At 41.4% G+C, this 21,023-nt stretch overlaps 2 protein-coding genes across 5 annotated transcripts in view; both read left to right on the top strand.

The window, feature by feature from the left end:
* Positions 1-17,117, top strand: part of LOC117957456 (meiosis inhibitor protein 1) — a 54,574-nt gene extending 37,457 nt beyond the window's left edge. For 2 of the 3 annotated variants that reach the window (XM_034893205.1, XM_034893203.1), the window contains exons 24-33: positions 355-471; positions 1,837-1,947; positions 3,492-3,667; positions 3,992-4,076; positions 5,445-5,629; positions 9,918-9,999; positions 10,305-10,411; positions 11,609-11,737; positions 16,060-16,187; positions 16,834-17,117. In XM_034893205.1, coding sequence (XP_034749096.1) covers positions 355-471; positions 1,837-1,947; positions 3,492-3,667; positions 3,992-4,076; positions 5,445-5,629; positions 9,918-9,999; positions 10,305-10,411; positions 11,609-11,737; positions 16,060-16,187; positions 16,834-16,909 — 1,196 coding nt within the window. In that variant the 3' untranslated portion in view covers positions 16,910-17,117. The remainder of the gene's footprint in view (positions 1-354; positions 472-1,836; positions 1,948-3,491; positions 3,668-3,991; positions 4,077-5,444; positions 5,630-9,917; positions 10,000-10,304; positions 10,412-11,608; positions 11,738-16,059; positions 16,188-16,833) is intronic. The other variant, XM_034893204.1, reaches the window with a different exon arrangement.
* A 947-nt stretch (positions 17,118-18,064) lies between these two features.
* Positions 18,065-21,023, top strand: part of LOC117957478 (coiled-coil domain-containing protein 134-like) — an 8,310-nt gene continuing 5,351 nt past the window's right edge. For both annotated transcript variants that reach the window (XM_034893245.1, XM_034893244.1), the window contains exon 1: positions 18,065-18,365. In XM_034893245.1, coding sequence (XP_034749136.1) covers positions 18,175-18,365 — 191 coding nt within the window. In that variant the 5' untranslated portion in view covers positions 18,065-18,174. The remainder of the gene's footprint in view (positions 18,366-21,023) is intronic.

Below are 21,023 nucleotides of genomic sequence, written 5' to 3'. Positions count from 1 at the left end.
TGTTTGAACAATGTCCTCTATTTTAGCTTTGCTGAAACTACTTTGGGAACATCAGGTTTCCGACTCAGTAATGTGGCGAGGTGAAATGCTAATCAGGCTCTTACCTGCACCAGCCCCTCATCCTTCTCTCTCTCTCTCTCTCTCTCTCTCTCTCTCTCATTCTATGTCTCTCTGGCACACACACGCATACATTGTTGCCTCTCTTTACACTCCTCACTGTTTTATTAAGTTTATTTATCTTCTCTGCCTCACAGAATGAATATATTCACTCAGTATATCCGTCGGCCCATCTCTCTTGGATATTTTTCACATTTGTTTTTACAGTTGTACTTTGTTTCTTCCTCTCTTTTTTTGCAGTGAACTCACTCCCTCTGGTGCTGAAGCTGCTTTGTGTGATTCAGGCCAGTGACCCCCCTTCATCTTCCTCCTACAGTAAGATGGACGGAGTGCACTTCAAGCTGCTCTATCACGGTGAGGTCAAAGAGTGCAGCTGGCAGGGGTCATACTGAGCGTAACTCCCCACAGTCCTATTCTATCTATTAGCATAGACAAACACACTGTTCCTGAACATTGTTTACATAATTCTACATAGTCAAATACGCACCCTATTTTAGAGGCAGATTCGATAAGATGCTTCCTGATTATAGGCAGGCACGCACAAGCATTGTCTCTCACACTCAGAAATAACAATACATTTAGTTCTTTGCAGTCATTCATAAAGACCACTTAAACACTCTTCTGAATGCTCCTCACTCACACAGGCATTAACACGTTGCATTACAGTCACATAGTCATCAAGTAACAGCACTAAGAATTTATCTCACCTCCCCCCGCTTTCAACTACAGTATATTCCTTCCTAAGTGGAGGCTTCACTCACTTTTTATTTAATATCCTCATCATCAGGGGAGTGCTCGCTGCTGATCTGCAAATGAAAATGCTGTTCAGAAATGTAATTGACATGTCTGCCAAATTATAGTTCTTAACAGGTGAATTCACAAAGAATAGATGGCGGCTGCTGATAGCGCCATGAGTTGCGCATCATTTGCAAACCTCTCTGCCTCGTGTCAAGGTCCAATTTACAAAACATATTGCTAAAGATTGATGATATTACAGCGCAAACACGCTCATAATGATTTGCAACTGAGTGGGATCTGCCCCTTTTTTTGCATCTGATTGAAATGATCATAGTAATGGTGCCTGTGCACCAAGAACACAGTAGGGAACAGTGGCAGAGAGAAGAATTTCAGACTGCGAGCTACAAGTCCTTATGGACGAGATGCAGAGACATTCCTCAAAATTTCAAGCAAAGAATTTAATTGTGACAGAGAGAAACCGTATTTGGGATTGAATATCTCTTTCTGTCAGCACTGTTAGTGTTTTGGAACACCTTCAGACTGTAAAATAAAATGGAGTGATTTGAAGCGAAGGACACGCCTCATAAATACGCTTCAGTTACCACCAACTCTCTGAAGACGCTAATAATGTCACTAACTTCGTGTGGCTGATAGTGCTAATTTGTGGAATGGATTTTAGCAGTGATACTGATTTGCATAGAAAGCAAACCAAATTTGCACCAAATGTTTGCACACTCATTTAAATATGTGCAAATACCACAACAGCACTGAGACGCTTTTGGCCTGGCAGCGCATTAAGGGGGAATTTCACCCTTTGCTTGGGCTTTTGATATTACTTTCTTTTTATTTTATCTGTGTAGGTTTAGCAGCTGCAAAAGCCTCACGCTCCTTTGTGAATTTGCTTGTCAGTATATTATGATTACGGTCACATTTGTTTTGCTTTTTGCCTTGATGGCAACATCCCTCATCCCTCTGTGTCAGTGAGCAATATAGCAGGGAGGTTGAATCCTTCTGATACAGGGAGCCTACTACCAGCCCTCAGCTACCTGTACTGCTGCCTGAGTCTGTCCCCTGCACACTGCACTGACAGAGGTTAGACACATTTTCTTCCTATCTCTCTTACTCTCCGTCTCTATCTCATTGCTTATGTTTTACTCATTCTCTCTCTCAATGTTGCATCTTTCACACACTGCCTGCTTCTAGCTCACATTCTGTCCCCCTGTTTCAGTTTGTCTTGTTCATCTGTCCTGTACAGAGGCAAGAGGCTGACCTTGACAAGCATGCAGCATTGATTCACACAGGAAATAATAAGCATACGAGCTGACACCTACTATATGTCATTACATAATCGTATACAGGCTGTGCCTCGGCCCTGCAAATTGTCTTGTACACTTTAAGTTATGCCGTCAAGTACGGGAGCTTCTCACACATTTACACAGAGCACGACAAGTGCTCAAGGTTGTGTTGTCACTTTGTTAAACCTGAATATGTGTAAATATAGACAAAACCACACATGCACACACAAACGCCCAAAGAGTAAACGTGTAGACTGAGCTCAGAGATCTCAAACAAAAAGAAAGACACACAATGCTCTTTTTTCACTTAATATAACAATTAGAGATACAACAGATTGGGTCTCCAAAAGGTTATCATTAGACTCTGTTCAAGGGAAAATAAAAAAGGACTCATGAATCTAACAAGCCATTAAATAGAAGAAATAACTCTATGGAACTTAATAAGTATGATTTATATATTGAGCTGCCATCAACTGGAGGACTAGAGACACTTTACACAGCCTCCTAACAAAGACATCAATTATGTAATAAAACACATTGATTGCTTTGATTTCATTACAAGCTAAATAATTTACCTGAACAAGAAAAACAACTTAGCAGAGGTCAGCAATTAGCTGGTTTGTAGTTAATAAAGTGAGGCTTGTGGCCAGAGAGCAGGGATGCCATTTGGAAAGCAAAGCTAATTATGCTCATGGCAATAAATTACTGCTCCTGCTGTAGGGTGCATACATTCACCATCAGCTTCTTCATCAATAGAGGTGAGTTTACAGATGCAAGTTATTCCTTATTTTCAGGGGTTTTTCAGATGATCGTTAATAGGACAGAAATAGTAAAACATTCCTCTATTTCAAAGCAAAAAGAATATTATTAAAATAATATGCAATTATAATTTCCCTAGTACATACAAATGGCCTGATTGGCTGCCTATGAACTGTATATAACACCAAGGTTATGTTATCCCCTTTATTCTGTTCAGTTTTGCTGCATGCAACAACCTTCTACAATTTGTAGTCAGTCAAATCAAAAGATATGTGCACCATGCACTTGGTCAAGGCCAGACTTCATTTATGATATTACAGTATGATGTAAAAGTGAGTGGGTGATTCTGTTTGTGTTTTAGCTGTTGAATGTGGGCCTGTGTGTGATTGTGCCTGAATGTGTTTTAAGTTTACCAAGTTGTGTGTGTGTGTGTGTGTGTGTGTGTGTGTTTGTGTGTGTGTTTGCATAATTGTGGGTGGATGCCTTCAGTCATCCAGACCAACTGCTATGCTCTCACGCACACACTGACATACAGTGCAGATCCCATCAAAGTGTGATGACATAGTGCCTTCTCCTCCCCAGCTGTCTCCGTGCTGCTCTCCAACAGTGGGCTGATGGACCAGCTGCAGACAGTCCTCTCCTCCTCCTCCTCTGCTCCATCCCTCTCTCCATCAGCCTGTCCTCCTTCAGCCCTGCTGTGCTGCAGCCATCTACTCCTGTCCTCCCTCATTACCTTGCAGCGTGTTAACTCTGCACAGGTACACACTACAGCCTAGCATTGCTCTAATCTCAACTTCTGTACAGAAATTAAAACAGTATAGGCAACAAAGGTAAGGCACAACCAAGGGCAAGACAGAACACACAGCACAATAGAGCATAGATTCAGATGTAAACACAGACATAAAAAAACAATTGGATTTTTCTATACATATCAAAGTAGATACAGCTGTGTTATTAAACACTGCTATAACTGCGCAGATAATACAATCTTACTTGCAATGAGATGTTTGGACGCAATCTTGTTATTTTTCTGATCCTCCCCCTTCTCCCTTGTTTTCCTCTCTATTTCTCCATTATTCAAGGTGCAAAAAAGCATCAGTTGGAGTCTGGACACAGCTGTGCAGCGACTCCTTGTGCAAAAAAGAAACACAGACAATCTCTTGCTGGGTAAAAACATTTTTATTTAAAGAGTATTTTTGAAAGACTTCTACCCTTGCAGACTGCATATACCAAAATAATTTATCAGCAATGCAAGTGCTATGCTTAAAGCAAGTGTGTTTAACCTGAAAACACTAAAGTGATTTTTTTAAGACCGTATGTTTTCCCATTTTGTTTTGTCCTCCAGTTTTATCCATTCTCCCTAATCTCTTCCCGGCTTCATCCTTTCTGTGTTTTTGTGCTTCTTACAATGTGCTTCTTACACTGTCCAGTGCAATTACAGACAAACTAGATACATGTCAGTAGAGTTTGGTTCAGATTTGGAGAGTGTCAGGCATCCCTGATTATTGCATTAACTGTTCATATATGGTGTAGACCTCCGGATAGACTAATAAGGTTCACCTCCGTTTGGTTTACACATACTCCTCCCCAGGTAAAGTGTCTGTTTGTCAATGTTTTATCCTTTGTGGATTTAACCAAACCCTGGGCATGGATTTCACACTTTCATTATATTAAGTGGCCCACATCCCGCTGCAACACTCGGAGACAGATCATCCCTTCTGCTCCTGTGTCTGTCAGCTGGATAAGTGGCCTGTCAGGGTTTCTGTGATGTATCGGCTCCCTCCTTCTGCCTTCTATCTCTCTCTCCCTCCCTCTCTCTTTCTCCTTCTCTCTCTCTCTCTCTCTCTCTCTTCACTCACTCAGCCTCCAACCATCCCTCTTCTCTCTCTCTCTCTCTCTCTCTCTCTCTCTCTCTCTCTCTCTCTATCTATCTATGTGCTTTGGTTATCTTTTCTTTCTTCTGCTGCCACTAATTGAGTCCTCCCTCCCTCAGAGAGCTCTAATCTCAGTGTACATGGCATAAGTGCAATTCAGATGGCTGGCAACTCTCAGTTTGGATCCCTCTGTGTTTAAGCAATCATTTTGGATGTGTCTCTCTCTTTATCTCCATCACCACTGTGGTCCCTTAGTCTTACTGACCTTCCTTCAACCTTATCTGTTGCTGCCTCACACACTATCTCTGTCTGTCACATATCAATTCAATATTGCCCTCCATTCCTTGTATCTGCTACTGCTGTGCTTCTGTTCCCTCTGCTACCTACCTTTTAACATAATTTTCTATTCCTTATATCTCATCTTCCTCTACTACTTTCAGTTCCAACTCTGTATGTCACTCATTCCCTTTGGTTCCACCATCTAACCGTTTCATATGCCCCCCGCATGTGTTTGCTTTCTCCTCATTTTCCTGCTCTTCTTTGTGTTTAGGCATTCCATCTACTCCTAATTCAGCCGTTTACTGGATCCTCTTTCATCCCCCTATTGCTTTCTCTCCCTCTCTCTCTCTCTCTCTCTCTCTGTCACTCTCTCTTTTTCCAGTAAGTCACCTGAGGTTGCTGCAGGCTCTCCTTGATTCTGACCTAGCATCAGCAGTGGTGTGTCTGAGCACTGGTCCTGGCCTGCTTGGGCCCCGACCCATGGGGGTTGAGGATGGCGCTTTGTACCCGCTTGGCTCAAGAGGAGCCATGTGCCTTTCGACTGCTCTCAGTGGACTTCTTCTACAGGTTGTAATACTTGGGGTGGGTGGGGATAGATCTGTGTGTTTTTGTGTTGGTGTGTGTGTGTGTGTGTGTGTGTGTGTGTGTGTGTGACGGTACATGCAAGCACATGTATGGGTGAAAAGGAAAATGAGAAGGAGATTTACAGTAAAATAGATTATTGGAAACACGGGAGAGATGTGCTTGGTGCACATGTATATTTTCAAACAGGGATACGTAACCATGCGCTCACACAGCAGTGAATAAATGATGATATGATGATGCCTTCCCTCTCTTGTTTTACCTTTTATTTTTCAACAGAGATAACATAAAGGCTATATTTACAGCATGAACCAGCCTTTCACAAATAAGGTTGTGCAGAAAATGATATTTCAATTGATTTAGCAGTTAGCATAATGCAATGGCACACATCCCAGAGCAATACCAGAACGTTATTACATGTAGCTAGTGTATTGACTTTGGTTGCTTATTACAAAAGAGGCAGACTGGTGTCCCACCAGCATTCATTACAATAAATAGATGAAGCACTACTTCTCCTTGGTGGCAACCAGCACAGAATAATAACCAAGACATAAATGCAGTGCACAAAATATGGCAGTCTTTATCAAAGAGATTATAAAAAGAAATCTATAAATTTTTATTTGATTATCTTTATGATCAAAGCAGGGCTCCAGCATCACAGAGGTACTGCGGTACATAAATGTGAAGCACTAAAATGCTCTATCACACACACACACACACACATATATAAAGATGAATATTGACTGCTGCCATTAATGGCAGAGTCTGAACTGTCTTACGGATGCATTTGTTCTGAATGCCTGCAGCTAAGATATTGTGAATCAATGAATTACAAGGTTTGCAGGACTTAAGACTAGCTCCAGTAGAGGCAACCTCTAGCTCAACCAGTAAGAGCGTGCGCCCCTTGAAGGCTGAGGCCTTTGCAGCGGCCTGGGTTTAAATCCAACCTGTGGCCCTTTGCTGCGTGTCATCCACCATCTCTCTCTCTCACCTTTCCTGTCTATCCACTGTCCCAAAAAGCCCCCCCAAAAAATCTTAAGGGAGTGTTTGGGGCTACCGGAGGAGTTGTGGGATCTTAAGTCAAAATGGACTTGACCCTCCCTTAACCAGCAATAAGTTTCTCTATGTCCCTCCAAAAGGATTGGGAAAAAAAGGCATGACCCTCCTCAACAATTTATTGATTCTGGTTTGCGCTTGGCAAATATGTACAGGTAGCCATTGTTTTTTTTACAACCATGACATACAAGATGTAAGCTCTGCTTTCTCATCTTAAACATCACACTCTACTATTATAGTGGCCATTTCAGTAGATTTACTCACTAACATTATTGTGGAAACACAATAAGCATGGAAACTAAATGCGTACGTCTTGCATTACTGCATTACCTAAAATACTAAGTTACTTCTCTTGTAAACTAGTATTCAAATGAAATAATAAACAATAAAACAGTGAGACCATTCAACAAAGCACACCAGGTGATAACAAGTTCAATTCATTAACTGGTTGCTATGGACTCGTCACTAGGCTTTCTCAGTCATTGTACATTTTAGCTAACTGTAGGTAAAGCTTCCGAAGCTGAACATTATCCAAAACCCCATTTCACACACAAGCACCTATTTGGGCGCTTGAATGCTACCACTCCTTCCTTCTCAAATGTCTTGAAAAGGCTGTCATTTGCACAATTTCAAATCACCGCCGATTGATGTTTTCCTCCGTGGGTGCTCGTCGTGCGTACGCCCTTTAAAACAAAGTAGGCTAGTCAAAAAAAAATTGCATTTCAGAACCTTAGGAAATAGACAGCGGCCAACACAAACACACACGTCTATTAACTTGATTGTAAAGCCGTAAAGTAGGGAGTAGTAGAGTATCTTTCAACTCAGGACAGTGCCACTTCTCACAAATACAGATATGATGGGAGATGAGATGTTTAACTGACAGGTAACAGCGATCAGCGTTCACATGTTCCACTTAGCACCAACTGCAATGTTTCATTTTAAATAAATGTAGCCTACAGCCAGTCTGGGACACATGGATGCTCAGTATTTTCCATGGGTGCTCGAGCTTGAGGCAACATGAAACCTTTGAGCTAATCATTTTGGTTATATTCCATCTTCATGTCAGTGACGATACTTTGGCAACAGGTCGCGCAGTTAGTTATAGGGTTGCATTCAAAAAGAAAGCAACTCCACAGTTGTGTTGTTGTCATGTTGCGCTATTTGTTGGGTCATACCCAGATATGGGGGCCTAGACTGAGAGCTACATGGAAAAGTATGCACCAAACAAGCCACTTTGAAATTTTGCTGTTTTCATAAATACAAAAGTTGGTTGAACCTCCTCTCAACAAAGAATAAAAAGACATGACCCTCCCCTATTTTCCTCCGGTGGTCCATTTCCAGCATGAGTGGTTGTAATGCTTTTTTTTTAAGTGTCCATAAAATTACAACAAGATACATCTCAAATTCATCTCACTTCTAAGACTCATTGTTTATGAAATAGATATGGTTTACAAATTAGTTCAGAGACCCTGACATGGGTGTACAGTAGCAGAAGAAATTGTGAAACAAGAGAGATGACAAATGAACTTTTTTATTCGAAAGAGTGCCAAAAAGGTTTTATAATAAAACATGTTAAAACTGAAGTTGAAGCCATGCAGAAACTGTTAATATAACCTTCTTTTAAATGAAAATTATACATTTTTTAAATGTTTGTCTTTAAATGCCTTTTTAGCCTTCTTTACAACTACCTGTACCTATATCTAAACTACTAAAGATACTGCAAGCATCTCTGCCTTGTTGCAGCTCAGTGGTTATTTGCATCACATTTGTGTAGGTGCTGGAAAACGAAGGTGATTGTGATCTCTAGTCTCTGAGTGCAGTTGCATTTATGAAAATAGAGCCTCTGCAAAGAGCGGATGCTCTAGATTTACTCTTATATTCACTTTCGTATAGAATTAAGTGTTTATTTTAACAAGCAATTGTGAAAAAATGCAATAATTAGAGGTAATCCAGATACATATGGGTTTAAGATAAGTTGTTTGTTTTGCCACAGTATCTCAGTGGCAGGTCGTTAAAAACTTACAGCCGACACAGACACAACACAGCAGTGAGAGGGTCATCAAAAAGATATTTGAACTAGAGAAACAGTGTCAGATTTGTCAAGGGAGACTGTAGAAGCCTGCGACGTGTTTGAATGGGTGATCAAATAACCTGGGGAAAAGCTCCAGCTGTATGCCATTGGGCTCAGTTTGATGCTCATTTGCATGCAAAATGTGAAACCCAACTCCTCCAGTACACTGGCCATTGCTACACCATCTGGTTCTAATAATGATATCATAAATTATAAACATTACAGATTCCAGCTTTGGCAACCTGCTTTAATCATGACAAGTAAACAGACACCATAACATGTATATTTGCAATAGAGACATTTTTTGTGAATGAACTATAGAAACTATAGGATGATTGGGTATTGTGCTTCTTGCCAGTGCCTATGCGGCAGCATGCCAGCCTCTGTTTCCACACCAGTGGCATTTCTTCACTGTTTAAAAAACTGTAGTGCTGAACTGATCCTCGGCTCTATGGTTCAGTGCTCTGTAGTCTGCTGTACAGCTGCTGATATGAATAGCAGTTCCCTGCTCCCATCCTCTCTCTTTTCTTCCTGATTCTCTGGTTTGGTGGCAGAAGGAAACTGCAGCTCCAGAGTTCCTCTCTTCTCTACTTTCTTGACTGCTTTCTTCCCACTTTCTGTCTCACACTGGTCTTTGCTCTTATTATTACATCTCCTTTCATCTTTGTCTCCTCATCTTTCTCTTACACTTACCCACTTCACCTCCCTTGCTCTCTCATCCCTTCCCACTCATCTTCTCCTCCCCTTACTTCCCCTCCCCAGTTACTCTCTACTGTTGTCTACATGGCCTACTTCAGTATTTTTGGACACTACACAGTCAGCTCAATGCTAGTACCACCGCTGTGGGAGAGACATGCATAATTAAAACCTCAGTGAGTCGCTCTCTCTGGTGTTCCCTTGTTCTCCCTTCTGTTTCTGGTTTGGTCTCACAATTGGTGAGCATGTGTGTTTGTGTCCATTTTTGTCAAGTTGGAGCACATTAAGCAGACATCGCATCACCGTTCGCTCCCATGACTTGCAATGATCTGACATTTTTCTAGCCGGAAGATATTCTTTTTTTTCTTCCTTTTTTTATTCTATACTTGACTTTTCACTATACTAGACTTTTTCCTCATGCTTCACCCTACTGTTTCTCTCTCTCCTTAGAAGCACGAGCTGTTGCTGAGAGCCTCAGTCAACTGTCTAAGCTCCTTGCTGGGCTTCCTACAGAGGAAGAGTCCCACTACAGGTACCAGAGTGACAGCTTTGGGAATGAGCAAGACTAGGTTGTCTGTACATGTGTGCATGGGAGAGAAAGATGAAAGAGAGTGTGTGCAGGTATTTTCAGGCATCCTCATCTTAAACTATGCAGCATGCATGTTTGTTTTATTTGTTTTTACATGCCTGCTTTATGTCATCAACCATGAACCATTTTCAGTAATTGCCCCAGGAGAGACAGCGAAATTAAACCAAATTGATCTGATTTAAGCATCCCCATTTTATTACATTTTTCTCCCCCTGGGTTTGTTTTCTCTGCGTATGTCTGCATGTTAGCAAAGTACGTGGTGTGTCAGCCATGGAGCCGATTCCTCCTGTACTGCCTTTTCAGCTCAGGAGAGAGCTGCCGTCTGCACCCTGCCATTCTCAGACTCATCACAATTGTGAGAGGTTTTACAAACACACACACACACACAACCCAAGTATAATTTCTCGGGCATGGTTCTAAGCCGTAATACATGTTTGATATTAAAGTTATAAAAATTTGATGAATGTTATAAAAACATAAAAACTAGCATTTGTATCACATAAGTAATGAGAGTAAACAGAGTACAGGGTTATGCACACTGGCACATGGAAATTAAAAAAACATTATTATGTTTTGTGCTTGTAAACAGAAGCTCAAAACACTTAATTTATTATTCAGTAAAATCAGGTGAGGACCTGCTGGTTAAATGTAAAGGCCTCTTTACAGTCGCCATTCCTAACCTGTTGCATGAGAATGTGACATCAAAATGACGTAGATCTCGCTGGCGCGGCATGATTTAAAGTGACAAAATTCAGCGGCGCAAGACAAAGCGCAAAATAGGAAGCATGGACGAGTTCGAGGGCAACCGGATGCCAGGTCTCTGACAGTGAATGCATGTCTGCCATGTAAACTTACTGGGTTAAAGGAGAATTCCGGTTGATTTCAACATGTAGCTCTGTTTTTTCAAATTTTGAGTGCTGTCAGTAGCGGGACAAATGAAAACAACCGGTGAAGAGTCCCTGTGTTATCCTCCTGCTAGGTTTTACACCCAACAGGCTTGAACAGGGCAAGTTTTAAATGTGTTTTTAGTGCCTACACTAAACAAGTGCCTAGCCATGTGCAGTGATTCCTTCTGAGTGAACAGAGCGAATCTGACTGCTGCAGATGTGACGGAAAGGCATAAAAGTGTATTTATTATTAAGCCAGTGCACATACCTCTGTCACAACTTTTATGCCTTTCTGTCACATCTGCAGCAGTCGGATTCATTCTGTTCATTTGGAAGGAATCATTGCACATGGCTGGGCACAGGTAATGACATTTTGAACAACAAAAAAAACACAACACAGGTTGCTACAGGTTGAAATCAACCAGAATTGTCCTTTAAGATGAGTTATTTTCTGGTGAATGAATTGGAGCAGATTTAAAGGTCCCATAGTGTGCTTACTTTCAGGTTCACACTTCTGTATCTTGGGTTTCTACTAGAACATGTTTACATGCTTTAACGTCTTAAAAGCTCGGTTTTAGCGCCTGTCCTGTTAAACTTCCTCTCTCTAATTTTGTATCTGTACATGATTTGTGCACTTGTACGTGTACATTTCTCTGTCTCTGCAGCTCTTGCAGAACGGCAGTACGGCTGTGTGGGATCCTGACCTGCTCCAGGTGATGGAGGCGGTGGAGAGGAGGGGGGTGAAGGAACTCAGCGAGGAAACAGCACATGCCCTCAGGCTGCTCCTCACACAGGTACACCTCTTCATGGTGTGCACACATGCACACTGACACCCACAGATATTAAATAATGTAGGACGCCCTTTGAGAACATGTTGTGGAGTCTCACAGCAAAAGGCCTTAAACATACTGTTACCCATGAATATCTACATTCCTTGAATAAATGAATTAGAAAGGAAATTACGTTCATACAAAGTTCAGTATCAGTTGGATTATTGCAGTGCTTATCAAAAGTTGTATTTATTTCTGATGACGAACAGCATGGGCAGAAAAGCATAGAGAAATCAGGGAAAATCTGGACGGGGAAGAGCCGGTTTATTTATGCAAATACGACCAACATTTTTGCACATAAGCACTGTTGCAGCAAAATGCAGATTGATAACAGTAGCCTCAAGGTGGGACTTTATCACACTTCACATAGCAAATCTTTAGAATTTGCAAAGACCAGGTTGGGGGTCACCAATTAGGTTTTACAGGTGGCGTTGTTTAGGTGTGCTCTGTGCCTGCTGTCTGAGACTTGTGGTCTGGAGCTGATGCCGCTGCAATCACCCTGACTATCTTGCTTGTCAGGCACCTGTCTTGGACACATCTCAAACGAGCCGCAGTTGCGCTTCGCCCTGCCCAAACCACTCTTCCACTGCACTCTAATAGTAGTGCTTGGCATTATTTCATAATTCAAGTCATGTCAGCACTAGTCTGGACCAACGTTCGATCATTTCCAGGATAATCGCATGAACATCCCTGGCGATGTGTGTTGCTCCATTCTCTTTGATTAATGGTTTCCCTTAGAAATAATAATAATTTATACTGTTTATTGATCCTCAATGGGGAAATTACAGTTTACACTCTGTTTTGTTTGTAATCACTACACAGGCCTGAAATACACACACATAAGAAAACAAATAAATCAAATCCTAGTAGCTAACAAAACGTTAAAGAAAAATCGTAACAAACAGATCATTGTAGATCAATAGATTTAAATTAGGAATTTTATGTTGATATAATGTTAATTCTTTTATTGTCATTATTCTAAACTAAGCCCTTGCTTCCCTCCTGACATGGCAGTTTACGGCAAGGAATAGAACCTGGGTAAAGACTACAGGCGTGACGAGATTAAACGTGAGGTTGAGGTAAAAAGTGTCTCATGATATCAGCAGCCTTGAAATTAGCATAGAAAATCCTCCGGCCGTTCTTCGAAGTTGACTCGGAGTTTACTTTTGCCGAGTTATAGCACCCCCCCTCTGGGCCAAGTCACATACATGTCCACAGCGTGCAGTTCACTGTGGCGCAGACCACTCTCTTTCACTGTAAAAATGAGTCACAAAGCGGACAGCAAAACCTAACTTTACTTTTAGTAATAGATAAAGAGAAATGTTTTCCCTTTGTCCTATAAAATTCATAAATCAATACTAGAGTAGCCTACTATCTTGTTTAGTGCTGCAATTATTAAAGTGCAGAGGAGAATATAGTATCTGTCTCCAGAGTGTTTGATGGTAATTTATTTGTGCTTTAGAATGTAATAAATGTGAAACAATAGTGAAATAAGATTTATTTATCTCTGTCTACTGTACAATGACCAATTTAAGATCAAAACATTTGGTTTCAGTTATTTGGTTATGTTGTTACTTTGGTTCTCTGAGTGAAGAGACTGTCTCTCCACCATACATGTACAGTAGAATAAGTAAGAGTGTAACTGTTAGTTATACAGGAAAGAAGCCAGTCATTTGAGATAATGGCAAAACTTGCTGGGTGTATTGTCACACCCCTAGTAAAGAGCAAGACGCACAATAGCCCCAAAAGGTTGGTAAGCAATAAGGCATTCAAAGAATAAATGCATTAAGTGCAGTCAGAGCGGCCAAGTCAGGGTACTATTTCAACCTTACTGTCTTAATTCTGGAAGCGAGTCAAATTCTATAAAATCAAAGTCCCTACTTCTTTTCCTCCAAGTACTGAATCTGATGACTCTAAATCTTTAAGTCAGAACAATATCTGTTTAGCTCTCAGTAGAAATGCTTAAGAAAATGTTGAGAAATGTTGTTGCTGTTGGCCTTTTTTTTTTAAGATGATTGCACACCGTCTTCTACTGGAAATACTAATTACGTGCATCATTCTCTGTACACTATTCAGCTTTTCTCTGCTCACGTTGGATGTAAACGCTGCTCGGCTTAGATGTCAGAAGGTTTGTGTCAGTCTAAAGGCCTATACTGGTTGGTGAATTATTAATAAACACTTATGTACAGGTTCTATACATAAGATAAACTGAAGATAACTGAAGATAAACTTTTATATAAAGAATTCTTTTTTTTAAATGTGACACTGAAACTGTGGTCTTTGTCCTTGTATTAAAAAGTCAGGCAAATTGCATTTTAAGATAAGAGAAGTACCATCACGTGGTAATGGTGTTTCCACTGCCAGGAAAATAGAGCCCTCCAGGTTCTCAGTGGTGTTTTCAGGAACGAGTACTGGGCAGTTTTCATTTGAGTAGCACAAAAATAATATAATACTTGCAGCAGTGGAGTTTATTGCAGAGCTTTACACATACATATGATCATTTGTATTTGCTATCTGTAACATTCGAATACTGTCGTATTGGTAAAAGTAAAGAAAAATGTTGGTAAGCGATGTAAAAATTACCTGAATTATTTTGTTCCACCAATCCTGAGGGTGTATTTGGCACATAAACCAACTTTGCTTAACTGTGCCTTCTGCTCTGCTCTCTTGTGATCACAGCATTAAGTAGTAATTAGTATCATTCATCAAATTACGTGAATTATCCACACAAGAAATATTAAGCTATTGTCTGAACTGGGTCCAAATGCATGAGGTATTTTCTGTGAACATTTTGTTTCAGCATAACATGAACATGATGAACTAGGTCCTTGTCCTTACTCTTGTTAGCTTTGCAGTGAATGCATAAAGCCCATCTGGGTTCACAGAAAGTAGCAGCCACATCAGACTGCTTAGCTCAGATATATAAATCCCCAGGGAGTCTTGCGTCATGTGTGTGTATATATATATATATATTACAAATACACACACACATTTAGCATTCTGAAAGTAGCTCAGACGCAGAGGAGTGACAGAATGATGGCACAAACTGCAGCTCACAGTGCAGTGTGTGCCAGGGAATCATAAACTGTGTGAATGTGTGCGTGTTTTTTCTTTTTTTTGCTTGTGTACTTGAGGTGTGTGTGTATTGCTGTGTGTTTCTGGAGACATCGAGACAGTTTAGTGGAGTCAGGGTTCAATGTGACAGACGCACTGCTCTTAACAGTCTCAAGAGCGTACAAGTTTTCTCCCCTGTCATCTCCTCTGCTCCAATCTGTCACACACACACACACACTCTTGCACACATTGAACTTTGTACATAGGTTCTGTTGATCTGTCTGCACACTGAAGTCTCAGTTTGCGAGGAGTTCATTTGTCTGTGATCTGGTTTCATATGCCCCCCCCCCCCCTTTTCATAGTTTCCAATGCTTGCAGGGAAACTTCTAATATCTTCCCCCCGGACTGGAGGGACTCTGTTAGCCATCAATCTTTCTAACTCTTTTATTCTTTCACACCTTTTCAGTGTATCCCCCTATTCCTTTGCTGCCTTTCTCCTCTGCTTTTGTTCTCCAAATTGTTCTCACCCCACCAACTCCACTTTCATTCACCTCTATTTCCCCTTCTGCTCTTTTCAATTACTGAGTTTTTTTATTTTGCCCTTTCCTTCTCCTGCCTGTTTCTCAAAATATCATCCTCTCGAATCACTTGAATTCTCGAACTCTCGAATCACAGCAACTGTTGCCAAATAAAAACAGCTTTAACTTTGAGTGTAACAGTCACTTGTTTTGTTGTTCTTGTTTAAGGATCCATCAGTTTCTTCTCCAGTGGTGCAGAGAGTGATGATTATGGCGATCCTGAAGATGATCATTTGGTGCCATTATAACAATACTCAGGCGGCTGTAGCTCACAGTATTGTGTTAATATGGTTGTAATTCGGCTGTGTTGCCTGTGACAACTGTAGTTTTGTTTTTGCTGTAGAAGCTTCCTGTCATGCTTGCCTATTTAGCACTCTGCAAAAACAAAGGTTTTGCAGAGTGTGTGTGTGTGTGTCAGTGTGTCCCTTCTGAATAATGTTTCCTTTCGTCAGCTCGCCTATCTATTTTGTTTTTTAAGTGGTTTAAAATCTACAGTTTTCAAAATAATTATCAGCCCTGTTGGACATTTTACATTACATTTTACTCCCGACTACAAGTCTGTCTTCTCATCTCCTTCACTGCCTATCAACCTTAAGTCCCAATATTTGCAGTATTTCCCATGTTTTTTTCTCACTCTTCTTTTTGCTCATTCAGATCCAAAGGAGTGTTGATCGGCCGCCACTCACAGAAGAGCACAAGCAGAGAGTGGAGGGTATGTTGGAGTCCCTTGGCCTTCAGATGCCATCTGAGAGCTGCAGCACCAGTCTGCCCAGCAGCGTCTTGTATCCCTCACCTGTGAAGTGAAACACACTCATAAACACACTGTGAACTGTCCAAAACACACATAGGCTGACTTATTTTATATATAATCACACCAAGGCCTCACACGCACACGCACACGCACACACACACACACACGTACACTCAGCGCACCATGAAAGCCTCTCATACTATACTTCAAACGTCAGCAGGGCACCTTCATGGATTTTCTCTGGCTATTTATTGACTTGTGTTGTGCTTTTCACTAAATCACTTTGACAGCACGCTGTACAACACAGGGTCGTTACTGTATTTCAGTCAGAGTCAGTACTTAAAGGCTCAATACATCTGCCTGTCTGATTGACTCTCTTTTGCTCTCCCACAAACTCATATCTCTTAAGTATGTTTAGCTTGATGTTAGCTTTATTGCCCGCTGTCATAAAAAAACAATATTTTCAGATCACATTAAGTAAATAAATGCCCCATTAACAAGTGGAACACTTCCCGCTGTGTTTGAAGCCGGAGCTTCATACAAAAAATACTTGTTTCTTGTATGTACGTTCATACTGGGACGGCGCAGAGCCTTAGTGAAACCTAATCATAGTTTCTGTCTTTTAAATATAAACACACCTACTTTCTGCTTCATTGCCCCTTAACTATTGTCCTCAGGCGTGTTGGAGACGTGTCCATCTGTCTGTCTGACTTCACTGTGAAAGCAGGCGGATGTTCCGGAAAACTGATATAACGCCAACCATTTTTGCACTTTCTTTTATTCATTGTTACATATCTTTAATTTCTATGTACCTGGTGTGTTTTCTGTTCTGTTCTTAGAAGCAGCACATGCTCCTGTCTCCATTTGACAGTGTCACAGTTAAAGGGTTTACTGCATGGGTTTGAAAGCATTTACCAGCAGTGTTAAAGAAAGGTTAGATAAACTGTGACCTTTAGTCATTCAAAAATAAAAAAACAATTGTTTCTTTATTATATGCCTACATTTTTCCTTTCACTAGTTTTAAATGTGATCTAAAACCAATAAGTACACTATACCAGGGTGTTTTTACTACAGTACACCACCTACAAGAAACAACACACTCCGACAAAGAACCTCACCTGGACACTTTTGTTTTCTATTCAAATTATATTAAAAATATATTCGGTGTTCAATCAGTGGAGTGATTGAAGTGGTTAAGGTGAAGCCTACCATAAATGTAGCCATGTATTATTTGGATAGCCTAGTCCTTTCTATGGATTCTGGACACATCTGACTTTATAGTACAAATCACTGTAAATGATGGAGCACATGAAAATGAAGGATTGCCCGAAGAAGTAATTGACCTGTTCATTGCAGCAATTACTCATCCCGAACTTAAGCCTCAGCTCTTTTTTATGCCCAGAGAATGGTTTTGTCTCAAGTGAGGGTCCCAGTAGTAAATGACCCATTAGCACCTCCACACAGCTCAGTTTGTGAGTGTGGCACCCTACAGGCCACTGCTGAGGTGAACAAACCCTTGCTCAGCTGTTGTTGATGTGCATGGAAGCTAACTGTAGAGGATCTTTAACTACAACGTCCACTGATGATGTTTGGATTAGGTGTCAGGTATTCCAGAAAGAAAATAAATGTAGTTGTTTTGTACTAAAGTAAAACTATTTTTTTTATTTCTCAGCCAGTCGGTGATTCGTTCAAACAGAACAAGTGTTCTTTTTATGTTCTTTAATTCAAAGAAAGTAAATTCCTTCGTAAAAAATCTGCACAGCTAACACTGACACACAGAAAAATATTTTATTAAACATTTTTGTAAATGTGGCTTACAAAATGTCAGCACATCTCGCGGTAAACACATGAGCGAAAGGAACGCACCCCCACGTTCTGGTGGTGTCTCTCTTTAAATCCTCCGGGCAGAAACAACATCCTCCTCATCGGTGAGCGCCCGCTGGCTGTCATTCGTCCAAGGCGAGCCAGCCGGTGCTATCGTGGCGCTGGCAGAGTGGAGCAGCGGGAGCCGCATGTAAATGAACACTTCTGCCTCCGTGTTGTTGTCACCTGAGGATCCAGAGGGGCACGTTGACCGTCATCGGCGAGCTGACCGTAAACGTCTCGTGTGGCGATATAAAAAGGGAAGGTTAAACTGTACTACTTTGGAGCAAACGCTGATGTCCGCTAATCTCTGCCGTGCGGCGCCGCCGTTTCTCGCTACAACACGGTGAGTGATGATCCGTGAGTTTTGTGGCTGTAATGTCCACCGCTTTTATCGGTTGGTTCAACTGTGTTGGCCGCTGGGTGATGAACCCCGGCGGGGCATACAGCTGCGATGACACGCGGAATCGATTTATTGAGGAGTGACTTCAAATACTTCCCTAATTCCCCAAAGCGCACCCCTTGAGGAAACCATATGTAAATAACTGTAACGTAATATTGCAGAGTTGACGTATATCACCAGTAGATGTGGTCTTACAGCACAGCCTAATACTTAACGCGTAATTAGTGGTTTACAATTAAGTAAATTAACTAAATGTTGCCCGTAGATCGCGCGGAAGGGAACGCGGTCAGGTAGGGTGCATGCAATCAATTAAGCAGTCAGTAATGAATGGTCCACATGACAGTCTTTATCCCAGCTCTGCCATCATCATTACGTGTGTGTGTGTGCGCGTGCGTGCGTCAGTCCTTGAACCTCAAACCTACCACAGCAGGCTGGCCGCCTGAGAGGAATCTGGATCCAATCCCTGCTGCACATCTAGCTGTCTGAAATGCATCTCCCGTCCTCTCAGGAGTTGCTTTTGCCTCGAAGGCTAGTTTTGCCTTTTGAAATTAATGTCACAGAGTTGGCTGGTTAACATTCAAGGACACATTCCCATTCCAATGCTTGATGGAAGATCTTTTTCCCAATTTTTTTATGTCTTGGCCTGTGGGATTAGAGGAATTTCAGATTGGCATTGTAAAATATCTGATGAATATTTTCACTCCACGGGGAATACAGAGGGGAGCTATCTTCACAGCGGGTGTGTAGTATGATTAAATATGCTATAGCCTACTTATCAGACAAAGCTGGAATCTGGATCTCCCACACAGGAAATACAACTTCAGCCTCTCTGTCTCAGGAGATAGTTGGCAGGGAAGAAAATCTCTGGGCAAGAGACTTACATGGGGGGCTTACACGGCTTCGGTGAAGAAGTACACCGCCTTCAGACCTTCCCACATCGAAGGTCACCCATGATTGACACATTGACGGGCCCAATCAGAACCAGGCCCTTCCACCTTGGATGCTGGCCATCAGTGGGTTGTCAGCTGGAGGGAAATCCATTAGGGCTGCAACTCACGATTCTTTTCATTTTCGATTAATCTCTTGATTATTTTCTCAATTAATCAATTAGTTGTTTGGCCTATAAAATGTCAGAATGTGGTCAAATAGGTTGATGAGTGTTTCCCAAATCCCAGGACGACGTCCTCCAATGCCTTGTTTTGTCCACAACTCAAAGATATTCAGTTTAATGTCCCAGAGGAGTGAAGAAACTAGAACATATTCCCATTTTTGAAGCTGGAGTCAAAGCTGGAGACTTCGATTATCAAAATAGTTGGCGATTAATTTAATAGTTGACAGCTAATCGATTAAACTGTGCAGCTCTAAAATCCATCCTTCCATTTTTGCAGAGCAGCTCTGTTGTTGTATATATATGGTCTTACAATATGTGTAATGGGCTGTACACTTTGTGCTCTTGTAGACCTCCACAAAGAAAGGTAGGGGGGGGGGGAGTAGCTCTCCTTGTTGCTCATGTAGTGTTTGTGGTTTATCTCTCATAGGTCTCATTTCTCCCCAAGCAGCCCACAATTCAGGGGCACTTGAACATTGTAGTGAGTCAAAGTCACTCTTGTTTGTTCAGGCTATAGCCAAGTGTAATCGGATCTCTAAACGTGAGTGCTTTACCGGTAGGTTTTCTTAAATGACTGTCCTGTTTAATTAGGGACATCCTGCCTACTGTTAATGGACGCATTTAGACTCATTTCTGTGCTGCCCATACCACATTAGAGATGATTGATCCGTTCCTAATGTCCGTCTTACGCTAGTCCAAGTCTCAGCACTTTGCCCAATTGCATGGAAACGTTAGCAGCTGCTGGATATGTGTGTCGACTGCATTAAATTGAGCTGGTGGCAATAACCTTTTTGCCCGTAAATATCCAACAGAAGTACATGGCTGACTGCATGGAAGCACACAGTAACATCTAATAACTCTGGAGAGAAAAGGCCCCCTTTTCTTTGCTGTTATCTAGAAATATTGAGGCTTTCAACCAGCACTTAGGGATATTTAGTGCTGCATTTCTCAAAAAGCTGGGAAGCTGCCCAAAAGAGGTTCTCAGAAGGCACAAATTGGACATTGTCCTCACTTAGCTGTCTTCAGAAACACTTTTCTGCTAACTCTGTAAGAAAGAAAAGTTGTCGTACTGTTTTTATTTTTAAATAAGACACGAGTGTATGTCTTGAATCTTTTGCTTTTCTTCTTTTGATTTAAGTGAGACTCATTCAGTCTGAGTTAACAATCACACCCGAGACATTTGCTCACTCTGTCGGTGCGAAACCGAGTCCCTGGTGCTCATTATTCTCTTGCACGGGCTCTATCTTGCATTTTCTTTCCTATCTGTGAGTCTTTAAGTTTTACCGCTGTGTCTTACCATAGGTATGAATGAATCAAATATTCACCAGGAAAGCTGTAATTTCCCTGCAGGCTCTTGCTTTCACACTCCTCTACCTTCCCCCTCCCCTCTCTCCAAAAGCCTCAACGCCCCTCCGGTCTTATGTTACATCCATGCTCTTCACTCTCCTCATGCTACTCACAGCTGACTCTCCCTGTGTGTGTGTTGTCCCCCC

The sequence above is a fragment of the Etheostoma cragini genome, chromosome 15 (genome assembly GCF_013103735.1).
Source record: "Etheostoma cragini isolate CJK2018 chromosome 15, CSU_Ecrag_1.0, whole genome shotgun sequence".
In the NCBI taxonomy this organism is placed as follows: domain Eukaryota; kingdom Metazoa; phylum Chordata; class Actinopteri; order Perciformes; family Percidae; genus Etheostoma; species Etheostoma cragini.
Note: the sequence above shows the minus strand (reverse complement) of the source record. Positions and strands in the feature narration are given on the sequence as shown.